We start from the raw sequence: 27,048 nt of genomic DNA, 5'->3' as shown, positions 1-27,048 counted from the left end.
TCTCAATGAAACCTTTATTCATTCTCATGCTCATGTCGATCGAAGCTCCACGTGTTGCACCATCCTGATTGTTAGGACCACCACCCTCTGCCCCCCCCCACCCCCCCACCCCCCCACCCCCCTGTGGTCCACACTCCACAGTCGTGTGCGGCCAGGGGGTCCAGCCCCATGGCGAGGACCAGCTCTTCAAGAAGCTCTTCTTCCGCTACAACAAGTGGTCCCGGCCGGTGCCCAACGTCTCCGACGTGGTCATCGTCAAGTTCGGCCTCTCCATCGCCCAGCTCATCGATGTGGTGAGCTGTCTGTGTGTCCGCAGCTCGTCTGTCGGCCCGTCTGTTGTTCCTGCACCTCAAGACATACGGACGGACATAGAGGCAGACAGACAGTGTACATCTGTGTGTGTTGGTTTGGTTGTGTGGTTGGCTGGTTGGTTGACTGGTTCTCTGTCTGGTGTGTGTGTGTGTGTGTGTGTGTGTGTGTGTGTGTGTGTGTGTGTGTGTGTGTGTGTGTGTTTGTGTGTGTGTGTGTGTGTGTGTGTGTGTGTGTGTGTGTGTGTGTGTGTGTGTGTGTGTGTGTGTGTGTGTGTGTGTGTGTGTGTGTGTGTGTGTGTGTGTGTGTGTGTGTGTGTGTGTGTGTTGTCTGTCTGCCTCTTTTCTTCTCTAAGTCTGTCTTCCTGCAGCTAAGACATACAGACTAACAGAGATGCAGATAGACAGACCGATCAATTGCGTGTGTGTGTGTGTGTGTGTGTGTGTGTGTGTGTGTGTGTGTGTGTGTGTGTGTTTATGTGTGTGTGACTAGTTACCTGTAGGTGTGTGTGTGTTGATGGGGTGAACCTATATATCTGCCTGGCTGTCTGCCTCTCTTTCTCTGTCTGCCTTTGTCCTCCTGCAGCTGGGGAAGTCAGACAGACAGATAGAGATGAAGACAGACAGGGTCTGCATCTCTGTCTGTCCGTCCACCTATCTGTCCTTTTCCCGGCAGTGGCAGCAGAACGGTGATAACTGCATTAAGTGTGACCCAACTCTACCGATAACTCTCTCGCAGTGTTCCACATCAATCACGGAACTGCAATGAAACCTGTTTCTATTGTCAAGGACTGACCCCGCTCTGTCTCTGTAAAGACAGAGACACACTGTCCCTCTGTGTCATTCCCGTCTCTATTAACGCCATCTCCTCTCTGTCGTTCACGTCTCTATTAACCTTGTCTTTCTGTCGTTCTCAGGATGAAAAGAACCAGATGATGACCACCAATGTGTGGCTGAAACAAGTGAGGACTAGGAACTTAATGAAAACTCCGGTTTAAAGAATGACGCCTACTTTGTTGTTGCATGTTTGGCTTATTGAAGACATCCCTTAACATGATGAGGAGCAACAATCTGTTTCTAGTGTTTGGGAATGAGATGTTATCAACCGATGCAGATTCGATAATACTTAATTCAAAAGTTTAAATTACTTTTATGTAGGAAAAATGTTTTCAGCATTATTACAAACTTTTGAATAATGTATTCAATTATGCGCATCGGTGCATAAAATCATGAAAGTGTTGGAGAGTATATTTCCATAAGGAAGTGATCAGTGAAACTGGCTAATAATGACTGGTCTCTCCATGGTTCACCCAGGAATGGAACGACTACAAGCTGAGCTGGAACCCGTCCGACTACGACAACGTGACGTCCATCAGGGTGCCCTCCGAGCTGATCTGGGTGCCTGACATCGTCCTCTACAACAAGTGAGTAGACGGAAGGATGCTTCAAAACATTTACAGAGATTCAAATCATTCATAAGAATGCTGTTGTCACTTTTATACCAGTCTTTTTTACAGTTTGCATTGCACTGAAATCCGTGTTGTCTGTAATGTTTTTTAAAAATCAGATAAAGCAAGAGACTTTCGACCTTATTTTCTTTTCAGTGTTGAGATTTAAATACCGTCTAATACCGTTGGAACAATGACAATGGCGCCATCTAGTGGCCGATGCAGCAAACCATGCGGCTTCTTCTTATTTCCAACCCATTACACAAATGTATCAAGCAATAATAAAATGTAAAATAAAGATCTTAACTATGGGTTTGGTGAACTGCATATCAGAGCGCGCTACTAAATCACACCACCACCACATTTCCCCACCAAGCTAATTCATTTCAGACTAATTAAAGTTTTACGACATGGTTCCACTTCATTGAGAGGGTTCAATCGCGATCTGAGGGGAAGGATGAGGGGGCCTGAGAAAGATGTGATGCCAAGGATTTGTCATCCATCTGCCGCGGTCGTTATCACCGTTTAACGGGATGAACCAGGGTGGGCTGGCCCTCGATTCGGAACAAGGAACCTAAATTGATCTGAATAGGGGATCACTTAAGAACATAATGGTTCTTCCAACGGGCCGATGAGAAGTTAACTGCATCGTTTAGTCACAAACGTCACCGAAGCGCAACGCTACCAAATATATTTCTACTTAAATGTCCTTCGCTTCTGTGCTTTTAAATAGGGGGAGGTTATTTAACGGCCTTGACTTCTCCATACCGTCATTCATTATGTTTGGGCGGCAAACACATCCCTATTAACGGCATCGAAACAGGGATCATACATCGTTTAATGTAATTGGATGAAACATGCTAAGGATTGGCCTAATCCCAGTGATTTAACTAGTTAATTAGGTCACAATAAGAGCTTGATTTAACCAGTTAAGCAGTTAGACCCTGGCGCTAGTTAACTGGTTAAATCGATCAGCTCTTACTTTGACTTGTGATGGATCTACTCAACGTCGCCGACCTCCACGACCCCATCCTCACCTCCCTTCTTCCCCTCTCAATCCCGCAGTGCCGACGGGGAGTTCGCCGTGACCCACATGACCAAGGCGCACCTGTTCCACACGGGCAAGGTGCGCTGGGTGCCGCCGGCCATCTACAAGTCGTCGTGCAGCATCGACGTCACCTTCTTCCCCTTCGACCAGCAGAACTGCAAGATGAAGTTTGGCTCGTGGACCTACGACAAGGCCAAGATCGACCTGGAGCCCATCGAGGTGGCGGTGGACCTCAGCAACTACTGGGAGAGCGGCGAGTGGGCCATCATCAACGCGGTGGGCACCTACAACACCAAGAAGTACGACTGCTGCCACGAGATCTACCCGGACATCACCTACTTCTTCATCATCCGCCGGCTGCCCCTCTTCTACACCATCAACCTCATCATCCCCTGCCTGCTCATCTCCTGCCTGACGGTGCTGGTGTTCTACCTGCCGTCGGACTGCGGCGAGAAGATCACTCTGTGCATCTCGGTGCTGCTGTCGCTCACCGTGTTCCTGCTGCTCATCACCGAGATCATCCCGTCCACCTCGCTGGTCATCCCGCTCATCGGCGAGTACCTGCTCTTCACCATGATCTTCGTCACGCTCAGCATCGTCATCACCGTCTTCGTGCTCAACGTGCACCACCGCTCGCCGGGCACGCACAAGATGCCCCTCTGGGTGCACCGCGTGTTCCTGGACCTCATCCCCCGCTGGCTGTTCATGCGGCGACCGGCGCCGGATGGGCGGCGGCGGCGGCTGATCACGCTGCGGCGGGAGACGGGGGCGGCGGCGGCGTGGGGGAGGAAGGGTCGTCACGACGACGGCGGCGGCGGGGCCCGCTGCCTCAGCACGTCGGCCACCTGGCTGAAGGAGGCGGGCGCCATGGCGATGACGGCGACGGCGGAGTCCACGACGACCACGACCACGACGCTGACCACGGCGAAGGACGACCCGGAGAGGAGGTGCTACGAGGAGCTGGAGCTGGGCAAGCTGACCTCGTACTTCTCCTTCCGGCCGCCGTCGCCGCGTCCGCCCGGGTCCACGCCTCCTCCTGCTGCTCCTCCTCCTCCTCCTCCTCCTCCCCTGCTCCCCCCGGCCAGCGGCCTCGACCTGCCGCCCTTGTGCGTCCAAAAGACGGGTTCCCTCGGCGAGGAGGCGACGCCGGGGGAGTCGTCCTTCCTGCTGTCGCCAGGCGTGATGCGGGCACTGGAGGGCGTGCTCTACATCGCCGACCACCTCCGCGCCGAGGACGCCGACTTCAGCGTGAGTAGGGTCTGGGCGGAGTCACGGGGGGTCTGGGTGGAGTGACGGGGGTCTGGGCGGAGTCACGGGGGGTCTGGGCAGAGCCACGAAGGGTCTGGGCGGAGCCTGGAAGGGTCTTGGCGGAGCCACGGGGGGTCTGGGCGGAGCCACGGAGGGTCTAGGGCCAGTGTTGCCACAGTTACCTTGAAAAAGTAATCCGATACAAGTTACTCCTTAAAATAGTAACTTAGTCACTTTACTTGATTTTAAAAGTAACTAAGATAGATTACAAGTTACTTGATAAGTAACATTTAGCTGCGTCAACACCCCCTGCCGCCTCAAAATAAAAAATTACAACCGGATTTGCCCATACTAAACAAAACTCAATGTCATAAATGACATTGTATTCATATTTTTTAATTTATATTCTATGAATAGTCTCATTATTAGCTAAGATAATTAGTTCTGTTTAGTTAGTTAGTTAGTTTAGGGGACAGTTAGATTAATAGTTTAAGTGGAACCTGACACATTATCCATTTTTATGAATATTGATTTAAACAATAGGATATGTTCTAGATGTTCCAGCAGTGTTTACATTTTTTACGATACTCTTTCACCAATACTCAATACTTCCTCCTCCTCGACTGCACAGGTGAAGGAAGACTGGAAGTACGTTGCCATGGTGATCGACCGCATCTTCCTGTGGATGTTCATCATCGTGTGCCTACTGGGCACCATCGGCCTGTTCCTCCCACCCTGGCTGGCCGGAATGATCTAGAAGAGGAGGCCTCCGTCCCCAGCACCACCGCCACTGGTGACCTATGACCTCTGCTGGGGAGAAAGTACGGCAGGTCCCTGGATAAGAGTTGTGTTACGCAGGCTTAACTGGTGATGGATCTGTTTCAAAAGACCTGACCTGAGGGTCCCGGACATAGTTGACCCCTTGAGTGTTCTGGCCGGAATCTGTGGTTTGGAAACATTCCTGGACTGTGGAGGAGTTGAACCGGTCAGTGGCGCGGTCTACCAGGGGCCGATTTGGTGGGCAGGGCCCAAACTCAGCTTGTTTTTTTTGTCTTCCACCTCTGGATCCTGATCATTAACATACTCACACACACAGAAACAAAAGAATTACCCCAAAAAGCCGGTTGTTCCTGGCTAGTGGCTTTGATGAAGACGTGCCCAATGGCATTTTGTTTGAGTTCTCAGTGGCTGCAGCAACACCCTGGATCTCTCCCGGAGTTCCCTTGAGCGGGAAACATTTCTGTCGGACGAATGCATTGTTGTACTGCGCTGTCCGCTCCCCTCCGTGACCCAATGGAATAAGAGACCGTGCGCAGCTCGTCATCTCCATGCGTCAGTGGCCTTTGACCGGGAGCGACCGGGAGCAGACAGGCCAGGCACTTTCAAGCGTTCGTCCTCTGGCATTACATAAAATACCTACAAACATATGGGGCCCTATCTGGCATCCGGCGCAATTGACTTTCTCACTGGCGCATGTGTCGTTGCTAGTTTGCAACTGGCGCAGAGCATTCTATTCCCTCCTGCGTCACGCGTCTGTAAATTAGGGAATGATCTTGTGCCCCAAGGGGCGGTTCGGCAAAAGAAGGAGGTGTGTTCTGGCGCAAACGTTCCCTGGTGCTATTTTGCAGTTTCAGAAATCCCTTGCACCGCAAACCAGGAAATACCTGGTTTGAAGTCAGTGGCGCGTTGTTCAGATGCTATTTTAAGGGCGCATGCATAATGTTGCTTGTGCAGCTCGCGCATACACTTTGCTTCTCTCATCTACCTAGCCACACATTCTTGGTCAATTATTTGGGAAAGAACAGCTGATACAGCGGTAATAAGTGGTACTTTTAAATCAATGCATCTGCAAACACCGTACAGCAAACACATATTTTCTTGACACAGAGATCGTGTACATCCCCATAACTTATATTATTTGTAGTATAGTATTTGATCGTGAGAAAACATTGTTTTACCGCGAGTTAAAAAGAATGAATGAATGCAGGCGTGCGTGTGTGTAAGTGTAAAATTAGGCCTAAAATTTGGTAATTAGATTACTTCAGACCAACCCATTTTAGATTTGCGTCGGGCGCCAGAGTCATGCGCCGGTAAAATAGCAACATCGCCATAGAACCACCCAGAAAACTACTTGCGGTTGGCTCTTCTCACTTGCGTTTCGGACCGTTAAAATAGGGCCCATGGTATGTTTAGATTCTAGATTTGACCCATAATATGCGTTGTGTACTCTTTCAACCATTGCTGAATTTGTCAGCGAGTAATAGCTTTTATTTTCATTATTAATTGGGCCGGGGATACGCTGAATGGCAAAACATGTTGGTGAATGTGTCAATTCAATTGTTGGTAGAGATGTTTTTGTATATTAATGTCTGTATTAAGTTATTTTCTACTTCTACTGAATGACTCACTTCGCTGCTGCTTCTGATACATTGGAGATAAATATGTATTTATTTTATTATTTTTCTGACTTATTTATTACACATTTTTATACTATACTTATCATTTAAACCAACATTTAATAAACACATGCGTTTATTAGATGTTTGTCTATGACTGCTGCTTTCACATTATTTTCCCATGCCTACATAATGAGCGATCGTATGTAGGTGTGATTTATTGGTAACAATCATTTCTGTTCACATATCTAACAAGCTATGAGGTCATGATGAAACGATAACGCACCCCATAACAAATGTCCCATTACATATTTAAAGCGCCACAGAAAACACACACACACAAAATCACACAAAATACCAATCAGCGATTGAATACATACAGTCATACCTCATAAAACATGTTTTATATTTGATACACTTCAGTCCTCCATCAACAGTATCAGTAATGATACACATGTTTATAATATGATAACACATTCATGTAATTCATCATTCACTAATAGCTTATTAATGTTGTTTACAGACATGGAGTGTTACCAATATCATTTAGTTTTATTTCATTAATTCCAATGTTGTGATGACATAATATTGATGATGAAGATGATGCACACATATAATGCATCCACATAGAAAGGCACTCAAGGTCGATATAGAAAATATTTTCCAAGTATTGTATAAATGTCTCGATCAGTATTTTCTCATTTTTAACGAAGAATAAAGTCTCACATTTTATATAAAAATGACTAAGGTTGTATCAATAGCAGAACTATTCTGCAGATTATGTGTAAAATATTGCATATTTTATTTAGTTTTTTTTCCTTCTTCCATCAAATTAAATATGGGGGTTGTACGAAAACTTTAATATCTACAATAGAGGAAAAGTTTGCTGATGGAGTTGATTTATCTAAAAAAGTTATTTAAACAGGTACCGTTTTTTCCAAAGAAAACAAATCTTGAACTGAAAATATCAGAGCGACTGCTTGTTTAAACCGCTCCTCCCCCCGGCCTGCTAGCATCCACATTTGGGACGCAGAATCTGTACCCTCCCCTTTTCTCCGATGTGGGCGATAGTATGAACCAGGCTTCAGGGACAACCGCCCCGCTCGGCTATGTTCCAATACAAGAGAGTACTGCTTCTTACGTGCGTTGTGAGGCAACATCAACTATGTTCCCGAAAAAAGTTGACAACGTTTCTCAGAATGGACGACACAATTCCCCGACCAATGGCATCCATGTCCGACCTTTCAGCCAAAACTAGAATTTATGTTGCGGAAGCAGAACACTCTTACATCAACGTGCTTTCAGGCTTGAGGGCTCAGGTTTGTAGGTGGTGGTGTGTGTGTGGGGACAAACCACCAACACCACCACCACCACCACCCTAGAGCTGCTTCACAGTGTACCCCACTACGAGTCCATGGGTTTGGGCTTGGCCTGGTTGGCCCTGACCCGCCCCTGGTCCACGGCGTCCAGCATGTTCTTGCCGTCGATGGCGAGTGTGTGCGCGGCCGCCAGCATCTGCTTCTTGCACTCCTCCTTCAGCGAGGTGATGGCGTTCTGCTGGGCTAGACGCATCTTGCTGATCAGCTCCGCCATGTCGTTGTTCAGCAGCTTCTGGGTGCCCTCCAGCTGCAAATGAGGGGGGGGAGGAGGAGGGAGGGGGAGAGAGAGAGATATAGGGGGAGGGGGTCGTGGAGGAGAGAGAGTTTGAGAGAGATAGGGGGGAGAGATATACAGAGTAGGGGGAAAGAGAAACAGGGAGTAAGGTTGGAGAGAGATGGGGAGAGAGGGGGGGAGAGGGATTGGGAGGGTGTGGGAGAGAGAGGGGGGTTGGAGGGAGAGACATGGAGAGGGTTGGGATAGAGAAAGAGAGACAGAGTCGTGGTGGGAGACAGAAATAGATATTGGGGAGAGAGGGAGAGAGAGAAATGTAATGTTTAAATTATATTTCAATACATTCAATCGGCGAGCAAACTATTACATATAATTATATAGTTATTGTATAAATGCAAATTCTATTAGAAAAAAAGAATGCGCGAGGAAAAGCACATGATATTACAGACATTAATTCAGTGGAGCAGAATTCCAGAGCAGAATTCAGTGGAAGGCTAGGGGAGAGAAAACAAGATGGCGTCCCGTACCTCTGTCCGTACAGACTCATGGATGGTGGGCATGAGCTCATCCACACTGTGGATCAGATCCCGCAGGGTCATCCCTACAGACTGCACACAAAGGGAAAGAACTTATGAATGAATTATCGGATGAGTGAATTAGGAGATTTAATGAACCAATGAAAGAATGATTGGATTAATTAATTACATAATGAATAAGTCCTGAAATAATTAGATTATGAACACAATTCATTAATTCATGTTATGTTATGTGAGGATGAGAATGCATGCGTTAATGAATAGTTAGTTCACGTAATAATATTCAATATGGAATGAATGAATTGATGGACGTAGAGAATGAAAGGATGAAGACCAAACAAATAATAGCAGCACTATGGTTAGTTGAGATTCATTCCCGACCAATGAAAAGCTCATAAAGCAGAGGCTGTGTGTCTGACGTACCTTGACGATGCCGATGTACTCGTCGGGGTGCATGCTGGGGATGGCGTTCTTGAGCTCCACCACCACCTTGACCAGGTCCATAACAGACTGGTAAACCTTGTCCCCGGACCGGTCCAGCTCCGCAGTAGGGGCTTGCTGAAGGAGAGAGACAGAGGGAGGGTGAGAGAGACAGAGAGAGAGAAAGACAGACAGACAGATAGAGAGACAGGCAGACAGAGACAGAGACAGAGGGAGAGACAGAGACAGAGACAGAGACAGAGACAGAGACAGAGACAGAGACAGAGACAGAGGGAGAGACAGAGACAGAGACAGAGACAGAGGGATAGAGAGAGAGAGACAGACAGACAGACAGACAGACAGACAGACAGACAGACAGACAGACAGACAGATAGAGAGACAGGCAGACAGAGACAGAGACAGAGACAGAGACAGAGACAGAGAGACAGAGACAGAGGGATAGAGAGAGAGAGACAGACAGACAGACAGACAGACAGACAGACAGACAGACAGACAGACAGACAGACAGACAGACAGACAGACGGACAGACGGACAGACGGACAGACGGACAGATGGACACAGACAGACAGACAGATAGAGACAGGCAGAGAGAGAGCGAAAGAGAGACAGACAGACAGACAGACAGACAGACAGAGAGAGAGCGTCAGAAAGAGTAAGACAGACGGAGAGAGACAGACGGACAGAGCCCGAGAGAGAGACAGAGAGAGAGACAAACAGAAAGATACAGACAGATACCCAGGGAGAGAGACACACAGACAGAGACAGATAGACAGAGGCAGAGAGAGACAGAGACAGAGATGGAGAGTCAACTGACAACTGAGACAACAACAGTTTGGCAAGAGGAATGTAGTGAATAAAATACAACGTGTAGCATGCTAACAAGCTAAGCTGACATTCTAGCTTAGCCAATGTGCTATGAGGACTAGCTTGGTAGCTACCTGTGCAGTGAGACGGGGGGGCTTCTCCGGAGGTGCTGGGGTACCAAGGGAGAAGGACGAAATGGAAACGGGTTTAACGCAAATCAAGACCAGAGAAGATAACCTGTTCAATGACGGCGCCATTTTGAATCTGATCACTCACCATGTTCCTCCTCCGCGTCCGGTGACTGAGCAAAGAAAAGACAAAGAGCGTTACTGGGGAGCGGTGACAGAACCAGTCTTTAGTATCCACGACAATGCACACCAGTGGTTCTATATCTGTCGGTCGAGAGTCCAGACCCATCAGGGGTTGTGACCCAGGAATGGGTCGTGACCCGTCAGTGGGACGAGACCCGTTTGGAGTTTGTGACCCTTAAGTGGGTCGTGACCCTTGAGGGGGTCTTAAACCCATGAGGGGGTCGTGGCCTATGAGGGGCAGCGTGCCCCAGGAGGGGATAATGACCCATGAGGGGGTTGTGAGCCCAAGACCGGTTCGTGACCCAGGAGTGGGTCGTGACCCATGTGGAGTCATTCTCTATGTCTGGCGGACGGAGACCGTGTTAAGCAGCAATTAGGGTCAAATAAACATTCAACGGCCGATACACGTCATTAAGGAGCGGGCAAGGGGCCAGGGCGGCTTGCTCATGGGTACCTACCGCAGTGGAGGGGCCCTCCTCCGGTCCCATGGGGTCCTGCAAGAGAACAGGCAGTCTGCTGTTACAGAATATGATCTTGGACCCCCGCGACGGCAGCGACACCGGCGGGTAACACAGAGTAAAACTGGCGGGGCGGCGAGAACGGGAGGGCTTCAGGGGGCGGGGGGGGTGGAAAACGAGGGAGAGAGAGAGAGAGTCGACGCCGGCTAGGGACGAAGACGAAGACGAAGACGGGGCTCTGTTTCGCACCAGGAGTCGCTCCTCCTTCTCCAGCCACTGCTCGTCCTCCGCCATCTCCCTCTTCTGGCGGCGCAGCGTGTCGTGCCTGTGGTCGCGCTCCTGCTGCCAGAGCCGCTGGGCCTCCTCCTTGCTGCTGGCCTCCACCCTGGGGAACTCCCCCTCCTGGCGGAGCGGGGAAGAGCAGGAGGATCGGTTGGTTGTTATTGTGTAGAGGGATACGATCTGGGTCGAGATGACAAGTCTTTGCGCTCTTGGTGTCTTTTTGTGTTGTTGTTACGCTTTTTGCAGGGTTTTGAGTATTATTTTGTTAATTTTTTATTTTTTTGAGAGAACAGAGAGTTGAATTTGATTAGCTGTTACGGGTTCTGTTTCAAAATGGACCCTGTAGTGATTTCACAACAGGAGGCCAGATCTAGTGGAGGATCTGACACTATAAAGACTTAAGACTTAAGATTCGTTCTTAAGAGTTTTTAAAAGGCAAACCGTCTACAAAGATATGAAAAATAAGGTCAATCAAACATCTTACCATAAAGAATTTTAACGCAAAGTCGTGAAAAAATGTGAAGAAAGAAGACGGTTGGGCACATTTTATTTCGGAATTTCAGAGATTCCCAAAACCTTTGACAAGACAGAAAAGACTCGTCACAACAAAAGCTGTGATAAAACAAAGACGACTCATCCCGTTTTCTTTGGAGATTCCACAATGCTAAAACAAAAGCAGAAATAATTTCGAAGTCCAACAACTAATTCATACGAGAGGTCAGACTCACCCCCATGCTGCGTCGTCGTGGCGACAGCGCGGGTGGCATCAGCGCGTTCATGGAGTCCAAGGGGGACTGATAGTTAGACGGGCTTGCCAGGTCGGGGGAGCTGGCACAAAGTGCTTCGTTCAGCTGAAAGAAGATATCCCATTAATATTCAAAACGTAATCCTTTTACTTTTTTAGCATGACTTGCTTTATTTTATTTCCTACTTATCTTTCATTTGTGCGGATGAGATAATTGTAAAGGGTTATTGGTTGGTTTTAAATAAGGCCTATTCTGTTGAATCAACTGTGACCGAAATTAAAATGGAGTTCCATCCGTCCGCTGACCTGAATGTGAAGTCCGATGCTCAGCATGTTGCCGAATCGCCCGGGTTTCATCCTGGACGGCTGAGGAGGAATCAGGGGGAAAACCGAGAGGGAACGTCGAATGTCAGAATACAGTGACAAGAAGAGTGTTGTGTGTTGACGTGTGTAGTGTATTTGTGCGTCTGGTTCGAAATTTGGGAGTGTGGTCTGATGTTTGTTGTCATCATATTGCATAGTGGATTTGTGTGTGTGGTCTGATGTTTGTTGTCATCACATTGTGTAGTGTATTTAGGAGTGTGGTTTGGGCTGTGGTTTGCTTTGTGTTCATCACGTTGTGTAGTGTATTTAGGAGTGTGGTTTGGGCTGTGGTTTGCTTTGTTGTCATCACGTTGTGTAGTGTATTTAGGAGTGTGGTTTGGGCTGTGGTTTGCTTTGTGTTCATCACGTTGTGTAGTGTATTTAGGAGTGTGGTTTGGCCTGTGGTTTGCTTTGTGTTCATCACGTTGTGTAGTGTGTTTAGGAGTGTGGTTTGGGCTGTGGTTTGCTTTGTTGTCATCACGTTGTGTAGTGTATTTAGGAGTGTGGTTTGGGCTGTGGTTTGCTTTGTGTTCATCACGTTGTGTAGTGTATTTAGGAGTGTAGTTTGGGCTGTGGTTTGCTTTGTGTTCATCACGTTGTGTAGTGTGTTTAGGAGTGTGGTTTGGGCTGTGGTTTGCTTTGTTGTCATCACGTTGTGTCGTTTCCTACCTTGGGCGGGGGCTCGTTGAAGTTGAACTTGCTCTCGAAGACCTTGGTGGTCCGAGCTCGGTCCCTCTGCCTCTCGACGTCCTGCTCAATCTCCATGTTGTGCACGTCGCTGAGAGGGTCAAACAGGCGTTTAGTGATCTGAACAAGAATCTGAAGACCTCACTATAACAACCAGGGGAGGCCCTGTCCAGAGGCGGGACCCTGAAGGGGGTCTCTGAGTGAACGTCTGACCACCAGCCCAGTGTAGGGGGGTCTCTGAGTGTATTAACATGCGGTCAGTGTCTCTGAGTGTATTAACATGCGGTCAGTGTCTCTGAGTGTATTAACATGTGGTCAGTGTCTCTGAGTGTATTAACATGCGGTCAGTGTCTCTGAGTGTATTAACATGTGGTCAGTGTCTCTGAGTGTATTAACATGTGGTCAGTGTCTCTGAGTGTATTAACATGTGGTCAGTGTCTCTGAGTGTATTAACATGTGGTCAGTGTCTCTGAGTGTATTAACATGTGGTCAGTGTCTCTGAGTATATTAACATGTGGTCAGTGTCTCTGAGTGTATTAACATGCGGTCAGTGTCTCTGAGTGTATTAACATGCGGTCAGAGTCTCTGAGTGTGTTAACATGCGGTCGTCACCTGATCTTGATGACCAGGTCGGTGAAGGTGGGTCTCTCCCGGGGGTCGTAGGACCAGCAGCGGGTCATGAGGGAGTAGAGGGCCGGGGGGCACTGCTCCGGTTTGGGCAGGCGGATGCCCTGCTCCAGCTGGTTGATCACGTCCCGGTTCTCCAGCCAGAAGAACGGCTGCTGGCCCCGACTCAGGATCTCCCACAGACACACGGCTTGGGGGGCACGGAGGGAGGGATGCGCGGGAACACACACACACACACACACACACACACACACACACACACACACACACACACACACACACACACACACGTACCGGCACACACACGCACACACACACACACACAGGCAGAAACACGTACGCATGCAAGCAAACACACGCAGAGGGACACACACACACACACATATTAACACACAAACCAACACAAGGGCGCGCACAAACACACACACACTAATTAAACACAAGGAGAGACAGGATATAGGGTATATGTCCTCGTCACAATGAACAGGGTATAGTGAATAATACAATTAAATCAAATTGTAAAATTATGAAACTAGATTGTTCTGTTAAAAAAGTCAGTCGTGCTATTAAAACTCACCAAACATCCAGACATCGCTAGCCGATGTGAAGCGCCTGAAGTTAATCGATTCTGGAGCCATCCATTTGATGGGCAGCCGCGTCACAGAGGCTGTGGAAAACCATTCGGAAAATCACGGATACTATCGGTGTACAGTGGATAACAGTAGACACACATGCCCAGCCAGCTCACACCCACAATGCATTGCGGTGATAAGAGAGCGGTCCTACCTTTGTAGTACTCCTCCTCCTCTATGTACCTGGAGAGGCCAAAGTCCCCCAGCTTCACACAGTCGGCGCTGGCCACCAGCACGTTGCGCACCGCGATGTCTCTGTCACCACGAGAAGGACGCAGCACTACGGTCAGAGGCCGGTTGATAGTGGACTCCATTCCCCTGGTCAACTTCACAATGCGTTGACTTTTGAGAGCACATTTTTATATATATTCTATGTTTTTATTGGGATTTATTTTTAATTCACCCATTTAATGACATGTCACTCAGGTGAGTCTGCGAACAAGGAATATTGCTATTCACGTGATTATATTTCTCGTTGCAGTTCTGTTTAAGCATTGGTCTGATCCAAGCTCTAAACTCTAAGCTCCCAGGTGACTCTAAGACGAACTACTCCTCTAAAACATAACTAAGACCCAGCTGAAAACAGAGAACTAAAAACAGGGTTTGTAACATCTCACCTGTGCACCATATTGACCCCTCCCAGGTACACCAGTGCCTTGCAGATCTGCAGGCTGAACAGCACCAGGGTGATGTTGGTCAGCTCGTCCTGCTTCTTCGCCAGGTAGCTCCCCAGCTGAAGGAGGGGCAAGCGTTACGCAAGGAGGGCGGAGGATGGGGGTTCAAGTCCCTAGTCGAAGGGTTCTGGGTTTGAATCCCGCTACCTGCGGCCTACCTGTCGGTATCCTTGAGCAAGCTGCCCTCTTCTGTCTCCCTGCTCATTAATGAGCTTGAATAGCTTTTTCTATAATTATTTAATAGCTAGCAAAGACGAGCGTTACCGCGCTAGTCCAAATGGGGAGGGAGGGAAGGGAGAGAGAAAGAGCGAGGGAGAGAGGCAAACCGAGCGAGAGATAGAGAGAGAAAGAGAGTAGAGAGAAAGAGAGAAAAACAGAGCGAGAGAGCGAGAAACAGAGCGTGAGACAGGGAGAGGAGAGAGAAGGAGAGAGAGAGAGAGAGAGAGAGACCATCGATGATCATCACACACCTCTCCAAAGGGGTAGAGCTCCATCACGATCCACACAGGGTCGTCCTCTATGATCCCGATCAGCTTCACGATGTTTGGGTGGTTGAGGTTCTTCATAATCACTACGCGCACACACACACACACACACACACACACAGACACACACACACACACACACACACACACACACACACACACACACGCGGACACACACACACACACCCGTTGGCGTCGTTGTTATCATTATTATTAGCTTTGGTCATTAGCATATGCTGCTCTTTGAATCTCTTCTGTAGCTGCTTTATGTTATTTGACCTAACTTGGATAATACATCCCATTCTGTCCTGTATTAAAAAATCATCCATATGTAAAGTAGTTGTTATTATAATATGCTAATTCTGATGAGTATTTATAGTATATTATCATCGTTGAAGCTGCTCAATCCTATCCCTCTCGATGTATGTGTTCATGCTGTGGAGATCTGTTTCTAAGTGGCACAATGATGATTGTACCTAAGTTACTGGCCCATGTACTGGCCCATGTACTGGCTCATGCAGAGCATTCTGGGTAAATCCCTTTGTGTCCCTACACTGCTGTTATGGTTGTGGTCCGCTACACACATGCTTCACTCATGAACTTCTCCATGACGTCCGGGGAGCAGTCTTTGCAGGTCTTCACTGCCACACTTGTCTTGTCTCCATTCTGCCCAAACAAACCGAGAAAAAGCAGACTCGTCAGCTATCTCAGAAGTTAAGACTTTTTAATTACTCTTACTCAAACGTACAATGTGTTTGTAAAGATAATAAACGTACAACGTGTTTGTAAAGATCTGAAACGTACAATGTATTTGTAAAAATCGTAAACGTACAAAGTGTTTGTAAAGATCATAAACGTACAACGTGTTTGTAAAAATGGTAGACGTACAAGGTTTTTGTAAACTCCTTCATACACTTCGCCGAAGAAGCCGGAGCCCAGGATCTGTCCGAGAGAGATGTCAGTGCGGTCAATCCCGTATTTCACCGCTTGAGGATTCCGGGCAAGAGGAAAACAACATTCAACATTTTTTTATTTATTTTTTCAATTGAAAAGATATTAGATATTAACATAATTTTTGCATACCAGATTTGGGCCTTTCATCCATAATCTCACAGTAAATATCGGAACCTGAAAAGTGAAGGACAATGCATTTTTTGAGCTTTTTTACTATTATATATATTTTACTGAGGACAAAAAAGCTTTTTGGATTTTGGAAGTATTTCAGACAAGGTACTTCCAACACCGAAAGACGCGACAATGTTCCACTTTCAGATTAACCTCAACTAGCCCGAACTGCGAACAATTTAGGGTACACAGAGACCACACGTTTTCACTTCTCGAGAACAACAGTGGAAAAGTGACAAGTGGTCGATGGCTGGCATTTCCGTCAGTACAGTTTTCACACATCACAGGTGCAAGTCCATACATTTTCATTAAGGCCACTGACAATAGGAGGATATAGGATATATGGCCTCTCTATTCTCTCACATGAGACCGGTCATGACTTGAGAGAGAGAACTACGAATATACATTTGTCTCCAACAGACTACGTGACAGAATATCACTTTGTTTGTAAGGAAAAATAAACTGAAAAAGTTTTGAAACAGATTGCAATGAATTATTTTCAATATTATTATCAACTTACCCATGCTGTATCTGAAGTTGCTTGACTCTTTGCTGCTTGGCAACCCAAACAGGAAGTGAGAGATAGGTCAGTCACGCATCTTTGTTTCAAAAGTACAACCATAGTAAATAAAGAGGAACACAACACAAAATACTCACTCCTTTGGAATCTCAGGTAGGGAGCTCTGTGTGTTGACGTCTAACGGTTGAAGACATGATGCACATTGGTATTTTAATGATCAACACACAACTCAAACTTCACGACTTAAAAGTATTTTAGGCACAAACAGTGTTGATCAAGCCTCAATGTGCAACACGGTAACCATAACAACCAAACTGTAGCTAGCTACGGCCCAGCTAGCTTCTGCTAGCTTAAGCAACTGCTATTATACTGGCAACTAAATGAAAAAATAAATAAAAAAAGAGACTCACTATCTCAAAGCTCACTGCTGCCGCTATCACACACACACACACACACACACACACACACACACACACACACACACACACACACACACACACACACACACACACACACACACACACACACACACACACACACACACACACACACACACACACACACACACCTTTATTTGGCCGGGAGATGCACGACTCTTCCGTTCCCTTCTCCAGGCGCCAGTAGCCGTCGATCAGGTCGGCCATGTTCTCCGCCATGGCGAACGTGGCCGTGTTGATCGAGAGAGTCTGTTATTGGAAAGAAACGATAAGAACAGAACTGAACAGTCTGGGGTGAGAGACACTAATATCAAGAAAAAAGATCAGAGGGATAGCCATTGCTACCGAGCAGGAAATGTGTTGCAATATAAACAAGATCTCTCACAGTTTAGTTGTTAACAGATAGAGGGACAACACTGAATTTTACAATATGGAGAGAGAGAGTCTGTAATTCGAAAGATTATCAAAAAATAATTATACTAGCAAATGTCAAAATTGATCAAGATACATTAACAATCTGGATTTATGTCAGAGAAATAAAATCGTAGCTGTTGACTGTTAATTCAAATTAAGCATGATGTTTTATTACAGGTAAGACTATCTAACCCAATCACGATCACGATAATAAAATGGTTCCGTCTTTTGCAAGAAATATACAGAGAAACAAAGAACCCAGTATTAGTTCATCTGCAGGTCATCTACCTGAGGAGTGCACCAAAGAAGGTTTGGAATAAACAGCTGTGGGCGATACTCACTTGTCTGACTCCCTCCACCTCCAGGGTAATGAGCGCCTTGCCGTCGTTCTGGGCTAAGCATTTGATGCTTTTGATGTGTTTGAAGTCTGCGAGAAACACCGGCTGGGGGTTTGGGGTGGGGAGCGGTTGTAGGGGGGGGGGGGGGGGGAGTGAATAAATGGGACGTTTTAATGATTGGAGCAGTCATGCACTAAAAACATGGTGCCCGGCATAATGGTATTCAATCAGGCACACGGTATGGCTCGATGGCTGCAGAGATATTACGGAGACACTTGGGTTGTAAAAGCTATTCTTCGTCAGCACGTTTTTATTAACGCTGCTAAACAGCACCCCGAGCAGAAGATACAACTGTCGCAGTGGTTGCATCCTCCTCCTCCATCACCCTCCTCATATGGCCTGTATAACAGGAGTGATAGCCCTGAATATTCAGTAGGAGATGCCTGTGTGTGTGTGTGTGTGGTCAAGCGTACCGCGGCGTCTTTCTGCTGGCGTTGGCGGATTCCCCGCGCGCCGATGACCAGCTCCACGGCCAGACTCCAGCCTTGCTGTTCGCAGCGGGACAGGGAGACAAATAAACAAAAAAAGAAAACGTGCAAATCTGATTTTCAATCACCAGGTTGGGAACCCCTGGGCTTCTTCTGAGTGCTGCTCACCACAAGCTCGCAGGGGAACACCTCCTCGTCGTAGTTCACCACCTCCCTGAGGGCCACGAAGAACTTGCGCATGCACTCCTCTTCCTTGAGCGTGGCGTACTGCTGGAAGGTCTGCTGGATCTGCTTCCTCAGGTGCTTGGACTAGGGGGGCGAGCACACGGCAGGTCAGGTCACAACACACCTCCATCCGAGGGCAGAGTGAGTCTCAGAGGGGCTTTAGAGGGCCATGGGAGGGGACCCCCGCACTCGAACCTCAGCCCTCAAGGAAGAATTCCCTCCCCTTTCCTAAACAGTTTATTTTCTATAAAAAGGCAACATGAGGATGAGGATGAGGCAACATGTGAGGAAAGGGGACACCAACATTGGTGCTTCCTTTGTGTGTTTCTGTTGTGTCTGTGTTTCGCTGTAAAGGACACACACCTTCATGCTGTCGATCAGATTCTTGGGAAAGAAGAGCTCTAGACCCACTTCCTTCCTTCATTCGTGAACCAGACAAAGGCAGAAGATGGATTTAGAATACAGTGTACAACACAGCCGTAATTTACAGCAGTTTTAAGTACCATAAATGTGTGCGGTGATCCAGTGTGTTGAAGAGGGACACTCACTCTAGCAGCTCAAAGTTGGACCTCTTCTCCAGCCCCTTGGCGTTCATGTCTTTGTAGAACCTCCTGCCGGAGGAAAGGAAGGGGCTTCAACAAAGAAGTCTTTTTTGATTCCATGAGAACACAAGGCCAGCAATCTTATCTTGCATTTGAATTGTTCAGGAATATATCTAGAAATTAGAATGAGATAAGATAAGGAATTCAAAAGAAATAGATGGATAGAAAATGTATCTAAAGTAAAAATGTATATAGTAAGAAACATAACACCACACCTATACAAGCTTGGCCTCTGGGTCTTAAGCACAGGCAAGAGGGTTGAAAGAATGTGTAAGATACCACTTTATTAATATCCAAAAGGAAATTGAGAAAGTGGATGTGGAATGTAGAACATCAAATGTAGAATGTGGAACATAGTTACAAAATTCAGAATACAGTGTGTGGAATGTAAAGAACAGAATGTAGAACGTAGAGCGAAGAGTACAGAACGTAGAATACGGAATGTAGAATGTGGAAGGTCGTGGCCCCCACCTGATCTCCAGACAGCCCAGCTGCATGGCCATGCCGTCGCTGACCTTGGAGGCGTGGATCTCCATGTATTCAGTGCGTACCTGTGGGGGTCAGGACACCCAGCAGGTCAGACAGGTGTCCTTATTATCATGTCTCTGTGATTGGATTAGTTCATTAATAATGTGTTAAATACACAATATTTATTGGAGGCTTACTTTTATTATAATTAGTGATATTAATGCAATGCTTATACAAACACATTAATATCACTTCACTATTCATTATAAGGGTTTGTATTTATCATGCATTTAGTTTGTAGTGTGTATTTTTTTAACACCGCCCTCGTTTACAATACGATAGCCATTAAATCAACAAACATTACATTCACAGCAACGTAAACAGAGCACAGCCCCCACTCAATGCATCAAGTAAAGCCATCTCCATGCTTGCGAACAGCTGGCTAAGTGATACCATTTACATTCAGGGCATTCAGCAGAAGCTTTTATCCAAAGCGACTTACAACCACTCGTACACACATTCACACGCCGAAGGCGTAGTCAACCACGCATGGCGACAGCCAGCTCGTCAGGAGCACCGAGGTTTGGGTGTCATGCTCAGGGACACCTCGACACTCGTGTGGAGGAGGAGCCGGGGATACAAACATTGGTGCTCACATTCAAACATTCACACGCCGACGGCGGAGTTAACCATGCACGGCGATAGCCAGCTTGTCAGGAGCAGTGAGGCTGAGGTGTCGTGCTCAGGGACACACATCGACACTCAGCTAGGAGACACATTCACACATTCACAGCGTAGTCAACCATGCAAGACGACAGCCAGCTCGTTGGGAGTGGTGAGGGTTCGGTCTCTTGCTGAGAGACACCTCAGCACTCAGCTAGGAGAAGCCGGGGATTGAACTAGCAACCTTCCAGGTCCAGTCCATCGACTCTACCTGTTGAGCTGAGCCAGTAGCAATGCAGTAGGGTCCCGTTTGGTACCTGTCTGTAGAAGTAGAACAAGGTGGTCCTGTCCTGGTCGAACTTCTCTAGGAAGTTCACTGGGATGTATCGGATCCGCAGGTCGTACCTGTCACGGAGGAGGAGCAAACACGCGTCACCGTCCGTCGGCAACCACGAGATGCAACTCATCAGCTTCAGGTGGTCATTAGCACAGTCGCATCGACTTGCAGAAACAGAAGATGAATGCAGTGTAAAATCACCGGAAACATAAGGTATTGAGAGTGCAAACACACATCATCGCATATTCACACATGCATTCGCGAATAAATATAGAGGCACACTGGCATAATGGCACGCAACCATATACGTGCATACACACGCCAACCTAAAACGAATGAATCTGAATCACACACTCACCAACATACGCATATAACAGACACGCACACACACACGCACACACACCACTGAACAATAACACACACAGACACACACAATAATCACATACACACATTACGGACACGCACACACACACACACACCACTGAACAATAACCCACACACACACAAACACCAATGAACAATAACACACACACACACACCGACACACAAACACGGCGTTATCAATCACATCACTAAAGCCAAAGCCCAGACCAGACCTCCACCCTCGCCCCGTCCCACCTCCACTCGGCCTCTGCATGCTGGCTCTCGTAGCGCTGCTCCACCTCCCCCACCGTCAGGTCGGGGTGGAGCCAGTGGAGGTCCTCAGACTTCAGGTGGGTCAGCAGCAGGCCGTAGCAGGCGCTGTGCAGGATGTTGGGCCCCAGCCGCCCGCTGCCCAGGATGGACTGGACGATCCCCTGGTTGGGAAGGTACGGGGGATTATCAGCCAGACAGGGCCGTGCCCACGGTGATGCCCGGTGGCATACCCCCGCCTCCCCGAGAGTCACCCCCTGCTAAACGTGACAGCTGACATGATGACAGCGCTGATATTTGTGGCATCTCAGATTGTGGATTATCTGAAATCATTTATAATGATAATAAATAACTCAGTCGATTTTTCGCAGCGTGTTGCATTCAGGGCCCATGGCGCTTTAGATTTGAGGGATACAGAACCCAACGAATAAAAAAAAATTAACAAAGGCATCTGTTCAATGACTAAAGAGTCAACTTGCACAAAGGTACATATTTAGAGAAGACGTGCTTCGCCTCACAGTGCTTCGCCTATGAATAGCTCCGCCTATGAATAACTTCTTATTTTTGTTTCATCTAACTCATTTTGGAACGTTTTCTTCTTACCCTGATCTGCGTGGAGGAGTCACATTTGACCAGCTTGAAGTTCTTGCCCAGGTTGTTGTTGGTGGAGAAGCAGACCTTGAGAATCTTGACGGGGCCTCCATCTCCCGTGATGCTGGTCTCGGGGCTGATGGGAGAATGGTTTGCACCTGGACTGGGAACCTTCCAGGACAGCGTTCTCGTGTCCCCGGACATAACCTCATACATTCTCAGGGTAGGGTGGCCCTCATTCCCACATCATCCTAGCAGAGACACAACAAAACAGCCTAGGGGTCACAGCAGGCCAGCCATGGGTCTCTATGAGGTTACTGGCCTATTACTACCATTTTATGTTTTACATTTTATCCAAAGCGTTCACACACACATTCACACAGCGGAGTCAACCATGCAAGGTGAGACAGCCAGCTCGTCGAGATCAGTTAGGGTGAGGCATCTCGCTCAGGGACACCTCGAGACTCAACTAGGAGGAGCCGGGGGGGGGGGGGGGGGGGGGGTCAGACTAGCAACCTAGTTGCTCGAACTCGATGGGATCAAACGAGCGACAGGCCGAACAGTAGTGATGTTGACTAACCATCACAAGCCTATTGTTTGGTAACTATTAACCTTTAGTCAAATAGAGGAAATCTCATTGCATCTCACACCTGAAAATCGACCCTGTTGAAGTGAGTGACATCACACATGGGCATGTGTCAACCAGATGTATGATGGACGGATGGGTCAACCAGCCACCTTGGCTGATCCATTCATCATACGTTTTTGTGGACACTCCCACTTGTGATGACACTTTAGGGTTGATTTTGAAATGGCTTGTGGTGGGTAGTAAACGACAGCACATCTGGTGGTAAATAGGGGGCCTTTAAATGGTTTGGTTTAAAAAAACGTATAAATATGCAAATCTCCTTAAACACATCAGCTAGGGAAAAAAAGGTTGTCAAAATGATTGATGAAGGAATTAGCTCAGTAGCCGTCTGATGACAAAACATGTAAGCTCTAAATCGGTAGAGGATTAAATGGCTTAAATTCATTAAAAAAGGAATATAGCAAAGATAGGGGATCTTGTCTGCCTTTGAAAGGATCGCGTCGGCTATGAAGCAAAGCTAACAGGAAACCAAGGCTGTAAGATATCACTCAGTGACACATCATTATGTGCAAAATAAGACCGCAATTGGTTAAAAAAAGAACAACCCTTTTATTCGTGTCATATTTTCAACACCTGGTATTAAAGTCATACACACGAGTTTCGGTATTGCTATCGAGATCACATTCTTTCCCACCAGTTGAATCAAGCCAGGGCCTGTGTGATTCATAACATTAAACTGTCAATCTGAGGACTTGAACTCACTGCACACGATTCTGTCCAGAGACATCCGCTACCTGAGAACGTTTATATCAGACAGGTAATCTGCTTTACAACCTGACACACAAAATGAGCAACGGCACAGACAAAAGCACTACAAAACCGTATCAAAGGGATCATTGCCAGTAAACCGTAAACAAACAAGAAAACCCCACAAACACAGCCAGACCAAAGCACCGTTAGGAAATGTTTTTTTCTCTCTGCACATTAGATTCGGTTTCACAACCACTCTCCGTTCTGTTGTACACATAGGGGTCTTTCAAAAAACAAGCATGTCAACCGTGAAGATCTGTGCGTGGCGCTGTTCGTGTTTGTGCTGGTCTGGATGAGACTTTGAACGGTTCTCAGGCGATGCATTCCTGAGACACGATTTTGGCAAACACCCGGGGCTACTAGAAAATATACAAACACGATTGTCGGACTCAAGTTTTCTGCAGTGGCGCGTTACAACAAAAAAATAAAAATGGATACACATCTGTAAGTCCAGGCCTTCACGGGGCAATCATGATCAATCAACCATTCCATTCAATAGCATCTAGCTCAGAATAGCATAATGTCTACTCTTGGCACTCAGGTCTGAAAACACAGAGTACAAATGGAAATCCCTAACAACTATACATTTTGAGACACTTCAAGGGTCAAGGCATCTGGTCTGTCAATCCCTGGAAAGGAAGGCTGTGTTGACGCAATTCACCTCGCACACAAAGTGTTGAGTAAATTCAAGTCATGAATAGTCTTTACAATGCACCCACCTTGCAGTATCTTCCACTCGCGACCTAGAGCCTTCACCGGTCATAAACGCTCTCTTGACAAACAGTTTTCTGCATAAATGTGAGGTGTGTGTGTGTGTGTGTGTGCGCGTGAAGGTCTTTTTTTACAGCTGCATTGTCAGGCAGCTAGACTGTACCAGCAGGCCTGGACGTTGTTGTTGGAGAAGCAAAGGCAGTGTTTGGTTAGGCTCAGGCTGAGAATTCCTGGACGGGACTATGTGTGTGTGTGTGTGTGTGTGTATGTGTGTGTGTGTGTGTGTGTGTGTGTGTGTGTGTGTGTGTGTGTGTGTGTGTGTGTGTCTGTTGTGAGAGAGAGCAGAGAGAGAGAGAGAGAGAGAACGAGAGAACCGGAGAGAGAGCAAGAGAGAGAAACAACAGAGAGTGAGAGAAAGAGAGATCTCCAGCTTGCACGCCCACCTGGGAATTAAAGAGGCAGAAGAGTCGAGGAGAAGCGATGAATGACTGAATACCTCAGCTGCCATGCTGAGGTTGACTTACAGCAGTATATATACCGCAGCCGTATGGAATATCAGCGATTAATGAAACCACTAGGATAGAGACCTTTAAAAACAAGGACCAAAGATGTCTGAAAGGTTAATAGTGGTGGTGTAGTATGTATACACTATATTTATGGATAATATCGATAATATCTGTCTGCAATCCGCAAAGTCAGATGATAGATGTTTAATGTGTGTAACATTGTGGCTAGTTTTCTAGTTTTTCGTGTTTACATTACGGTATCCATTTTGGTCCCTCCATTCAGATTTCAGTTGTAACGTCAAATGAGCGGCTTTTGTGTTCGGTGATAATTTTCAGATAACAGACGTGTGCAAGCTCTCACAGGCAACCGCCAAGCCGAAGGACCCAAAGATAGGGAAGGGAGAGAGGAAAGAAACAGAGAAAGCAGACTAAATGAACGAAACATTCGCCCAAGGGGAAGTTTGTGTGTTGTTCCATGTTGTGTGGAATTGTCACACACTAATAGTAAGGTGTCATCTGATTAAACGGCTCTAATAGTGTACTGAGTGTTTGCCTCCTTCAGCAAAAACACAATCATTTATTTGCACTCCTCCTCACACAAAACACACTTGAGTTGTTATGGCAACAGCAGTTTCCAGTGGGTGATTTTTATCACACGCTCTTTCAACACAACAACCGAGCAGACTTTGATTTAGTGTGTACAGACAGATACCCCTCTCTGAAACAACAAGCCTACGCCTCATCCTTGTAACAGCCTACAGCCATGAGAGTCCATGGTTAGTACGCACACTGATCCTCAATGGACATCATCCTAGCTTTGTTTTATACGGGGAATGGGTTAACTAGACAATTGTTGGTGCCTGGCACTTTGGTCTAGAACATCCTTACAGTAGCCTACCGACAGCGATATATTGTTGTTTTTCTCTTTCTTCCGACAAATTTACTTATTGTAAGTCGCTTTGGATAAAAGCGTCTGCTAAATGCCCTGAATGTAAATGCAAATGTAACATTAATGTTCATAGAGCAAGTCAATGAAGATTAATGTCCATTGACTTGTTCTAAGAACATTCATGTTCATAGAACTTGATTAGCTCTGTGAACATCCGTACCGACAGCGATATATTATTGTTTTTCTCTTTCTCCTGACAAATGAACTTATTGCTGTTCGCTTTAGATACAAGTGTTTGATTGCCCTGAATGTAAATGTAAATGTAAACATTGAAAACTTTAAATGAAACGTTTCACCCCAAAAAAGGACGATCAAGGAAGATCATGAAAGCCAAGTGAGTCCCCTGGTAAAAATAAAGACAACATGTCTACTCTGAAAATCCACTGATTCTTTAAATCAATTTGCCATTTGCTTTCCCTACTTTTGACCATTGCCCAGAATGGCAACACGTACAAAAATTGACCCATCTTACCCGGTAAGGCCTAAAAAAGGGGTCTACTTGTTTCTACGTCACGACCCCAGTGGAATGCAGCCGCACCACTCACCACCTGCACAGACTTGCTCTGAGGAAGAAACCCTGCGCGTCTCTTCCCCTTCCAACCCAAAGGAGGTGTTGGAAGGACTGTATAGATATCCCACATTAATGTTCATATTATTATCACACCAATTGGAATATATCACGCCATGACACATATGGAAGCAGTGAAGCTACATCAACACAACTCGCACATAATGGTGCAGTTTAGTTATTTTTCTAAGCTTTGCTTAACTGGGCTACTCCTGGTAAAGTCAACACCTTTCCCCTTCAAATGCATGTAGTGCAACAGATAATACTTCTGTTTAAACGCAATAATAACCTAATGTGAAGGGTTAGGGTTAGGCACGCATAGGTTATGCGTGTTGTTGGCTAAGGAGCCTTTTTTAATAACTCGCTTGAAGTGTCCCAGTCCATAGTTGACAACTGTTGACATCAATGCATTTAGTAAAATAACTCCAGCTCTTACCTGATATGGTCTTTATCTTCTTTTAAAAAATATATACAAGGGTTATTGAAAAAAAAAAAAAGCGAATGGTCGCTAACGGACCGTTGGGAGCTGGGAGCTTTCCGAATCTGAGCCCGAGTTGGCAGGTATTCTCAAAGCCACTCCCTCACCTCTATCCTCCAGGGAGCGCGCTACTTCCTCCTGAACCGCTCAGGTACGCTCAACATGGCGACCAACGAGGTATATCCTCTATCCCCCTGAACCGCCCAGGTACGCTCAACATGGCAGGCTGCTAGGTTAATCATCACCTCTATCCTCCTGTACCGCCCAGGTACGCTCAACATGGCAGCCTGCTAGGTTAATCATCACCTCTATCCTCCTGAACTGCCCAGGTACGCTCAACATGGCGCACTGTCAGGTTAATGATTACCTTCCTTACCTTAATAATTGAGTGAACCTTTTCGTAGTAAACGCTGTGTAAGGCTAGCATCATTGTACTGTAATGAATGTATTGTAATTGTACAAACCATAGGCCTACTTAATAACTTATATGG

At 46.7% G+C, this 27,048-nt stretch overlaps 2 protein-coding genes across 2 annotated transcripts; one reads left to right on the top strand and one right to left on the bottom strand.

The window, feature by feature from the left end:
- The first annotated feature begins 145 nt into the window (after positions 1-145).
- Positions 146-6,479, top strand: chrna2b (cholinergic receptor, nicotinic, alpha 2b (neuronal)). Its single transcript, XM_060042282.1, has 5 exons — positions 146-293; positions 1,226-1,270; positions 1,623-1,732; positions 2,822-4,052; positions 4,684-6,479. Exons 2-5 carry the CDS (start codon positions 1,241-1,243, stop codon positions 4,807-4,809), a joined length of 1,497 nt encoding a protein of 498 aa, XP_059898265.1. The 5' UTR covers positions 146-293; positions 1,226-1,240; the 3' UTR covers positions 4,810-6,479.
- A 337-nt stretch (positions 6,480-6,816) lies between these two features.
- ptk2bb (protein tyrosine kinase 2 beta, b) lies at positions 6,817-26,663 on the bottom strand. The gene is made up of 31 exons (XM_060042244.1): positions 26,516-26,663; positions 21,959-22,197; positions 21,341-21,519; positions 20,703-20,790; positions 19,726-19,805; positions 19,201-19,263; positions 19,016-19,070; positions 18,596-18,736; positions 18,413-18,487; positions 17,943-18,044; positions 17,319-17,436; positions 16,888-16,927; positions 16,751-16,782; positions 16,189-16,233; positions 15,994-16,091; positions 15,690-15,771; positions 15,091-15,191; positions 14,564-14,679; positions 14,101-14,201; positions 13,892-13,981; positions 13,300-13,504; positions 12,670-12,778; positions 11,944-12,003; positions 11,621-11,743; positions 10,860-11,012; positions 10,611-10,646; positions 10,118-10,142; positions 9,976-10,010; positions 9,019-9,153; positions 8,587-8,667; positions 6,817-8,074 (listed from the first exon to the last, which is right to left on the bottom strand). The coding sequence occupies exons 2-31, from the start codon at positions 22,160-22,162 to the stop codon at positions 7,853-7,855; spliced, it is 2,994 nt and encodes a 997-aa protein (XP_059898227.1). The 5' UTR covers positions 22,163-22,197; positions 26,516-26,663; the 3' UTR covers positions 6,817-7,852.
- Positions 26,664-27,048: the final 385 nt, after the last annotated feature.

The sequence above is a fragment of the Gadus macrocephalus genome, chromosome 21 (genome assembly GCF_031168955.1).
Source record: "Gadus macrocephalus chromosome 21, ASM3116895v1".
In the NCBI taxonomy this organism is placed as follows: Eukaryota; Metazoa; Chordata; class Actinopteri; order Gadiformes; family Gadidae; genus Gadus; species Gadus macrocephalus.
The sequence above is the reverse complement of the archived record's forward strand: the minus strand, read 5'-3'. Positions and strand labels throughout refer to the sequence as shown.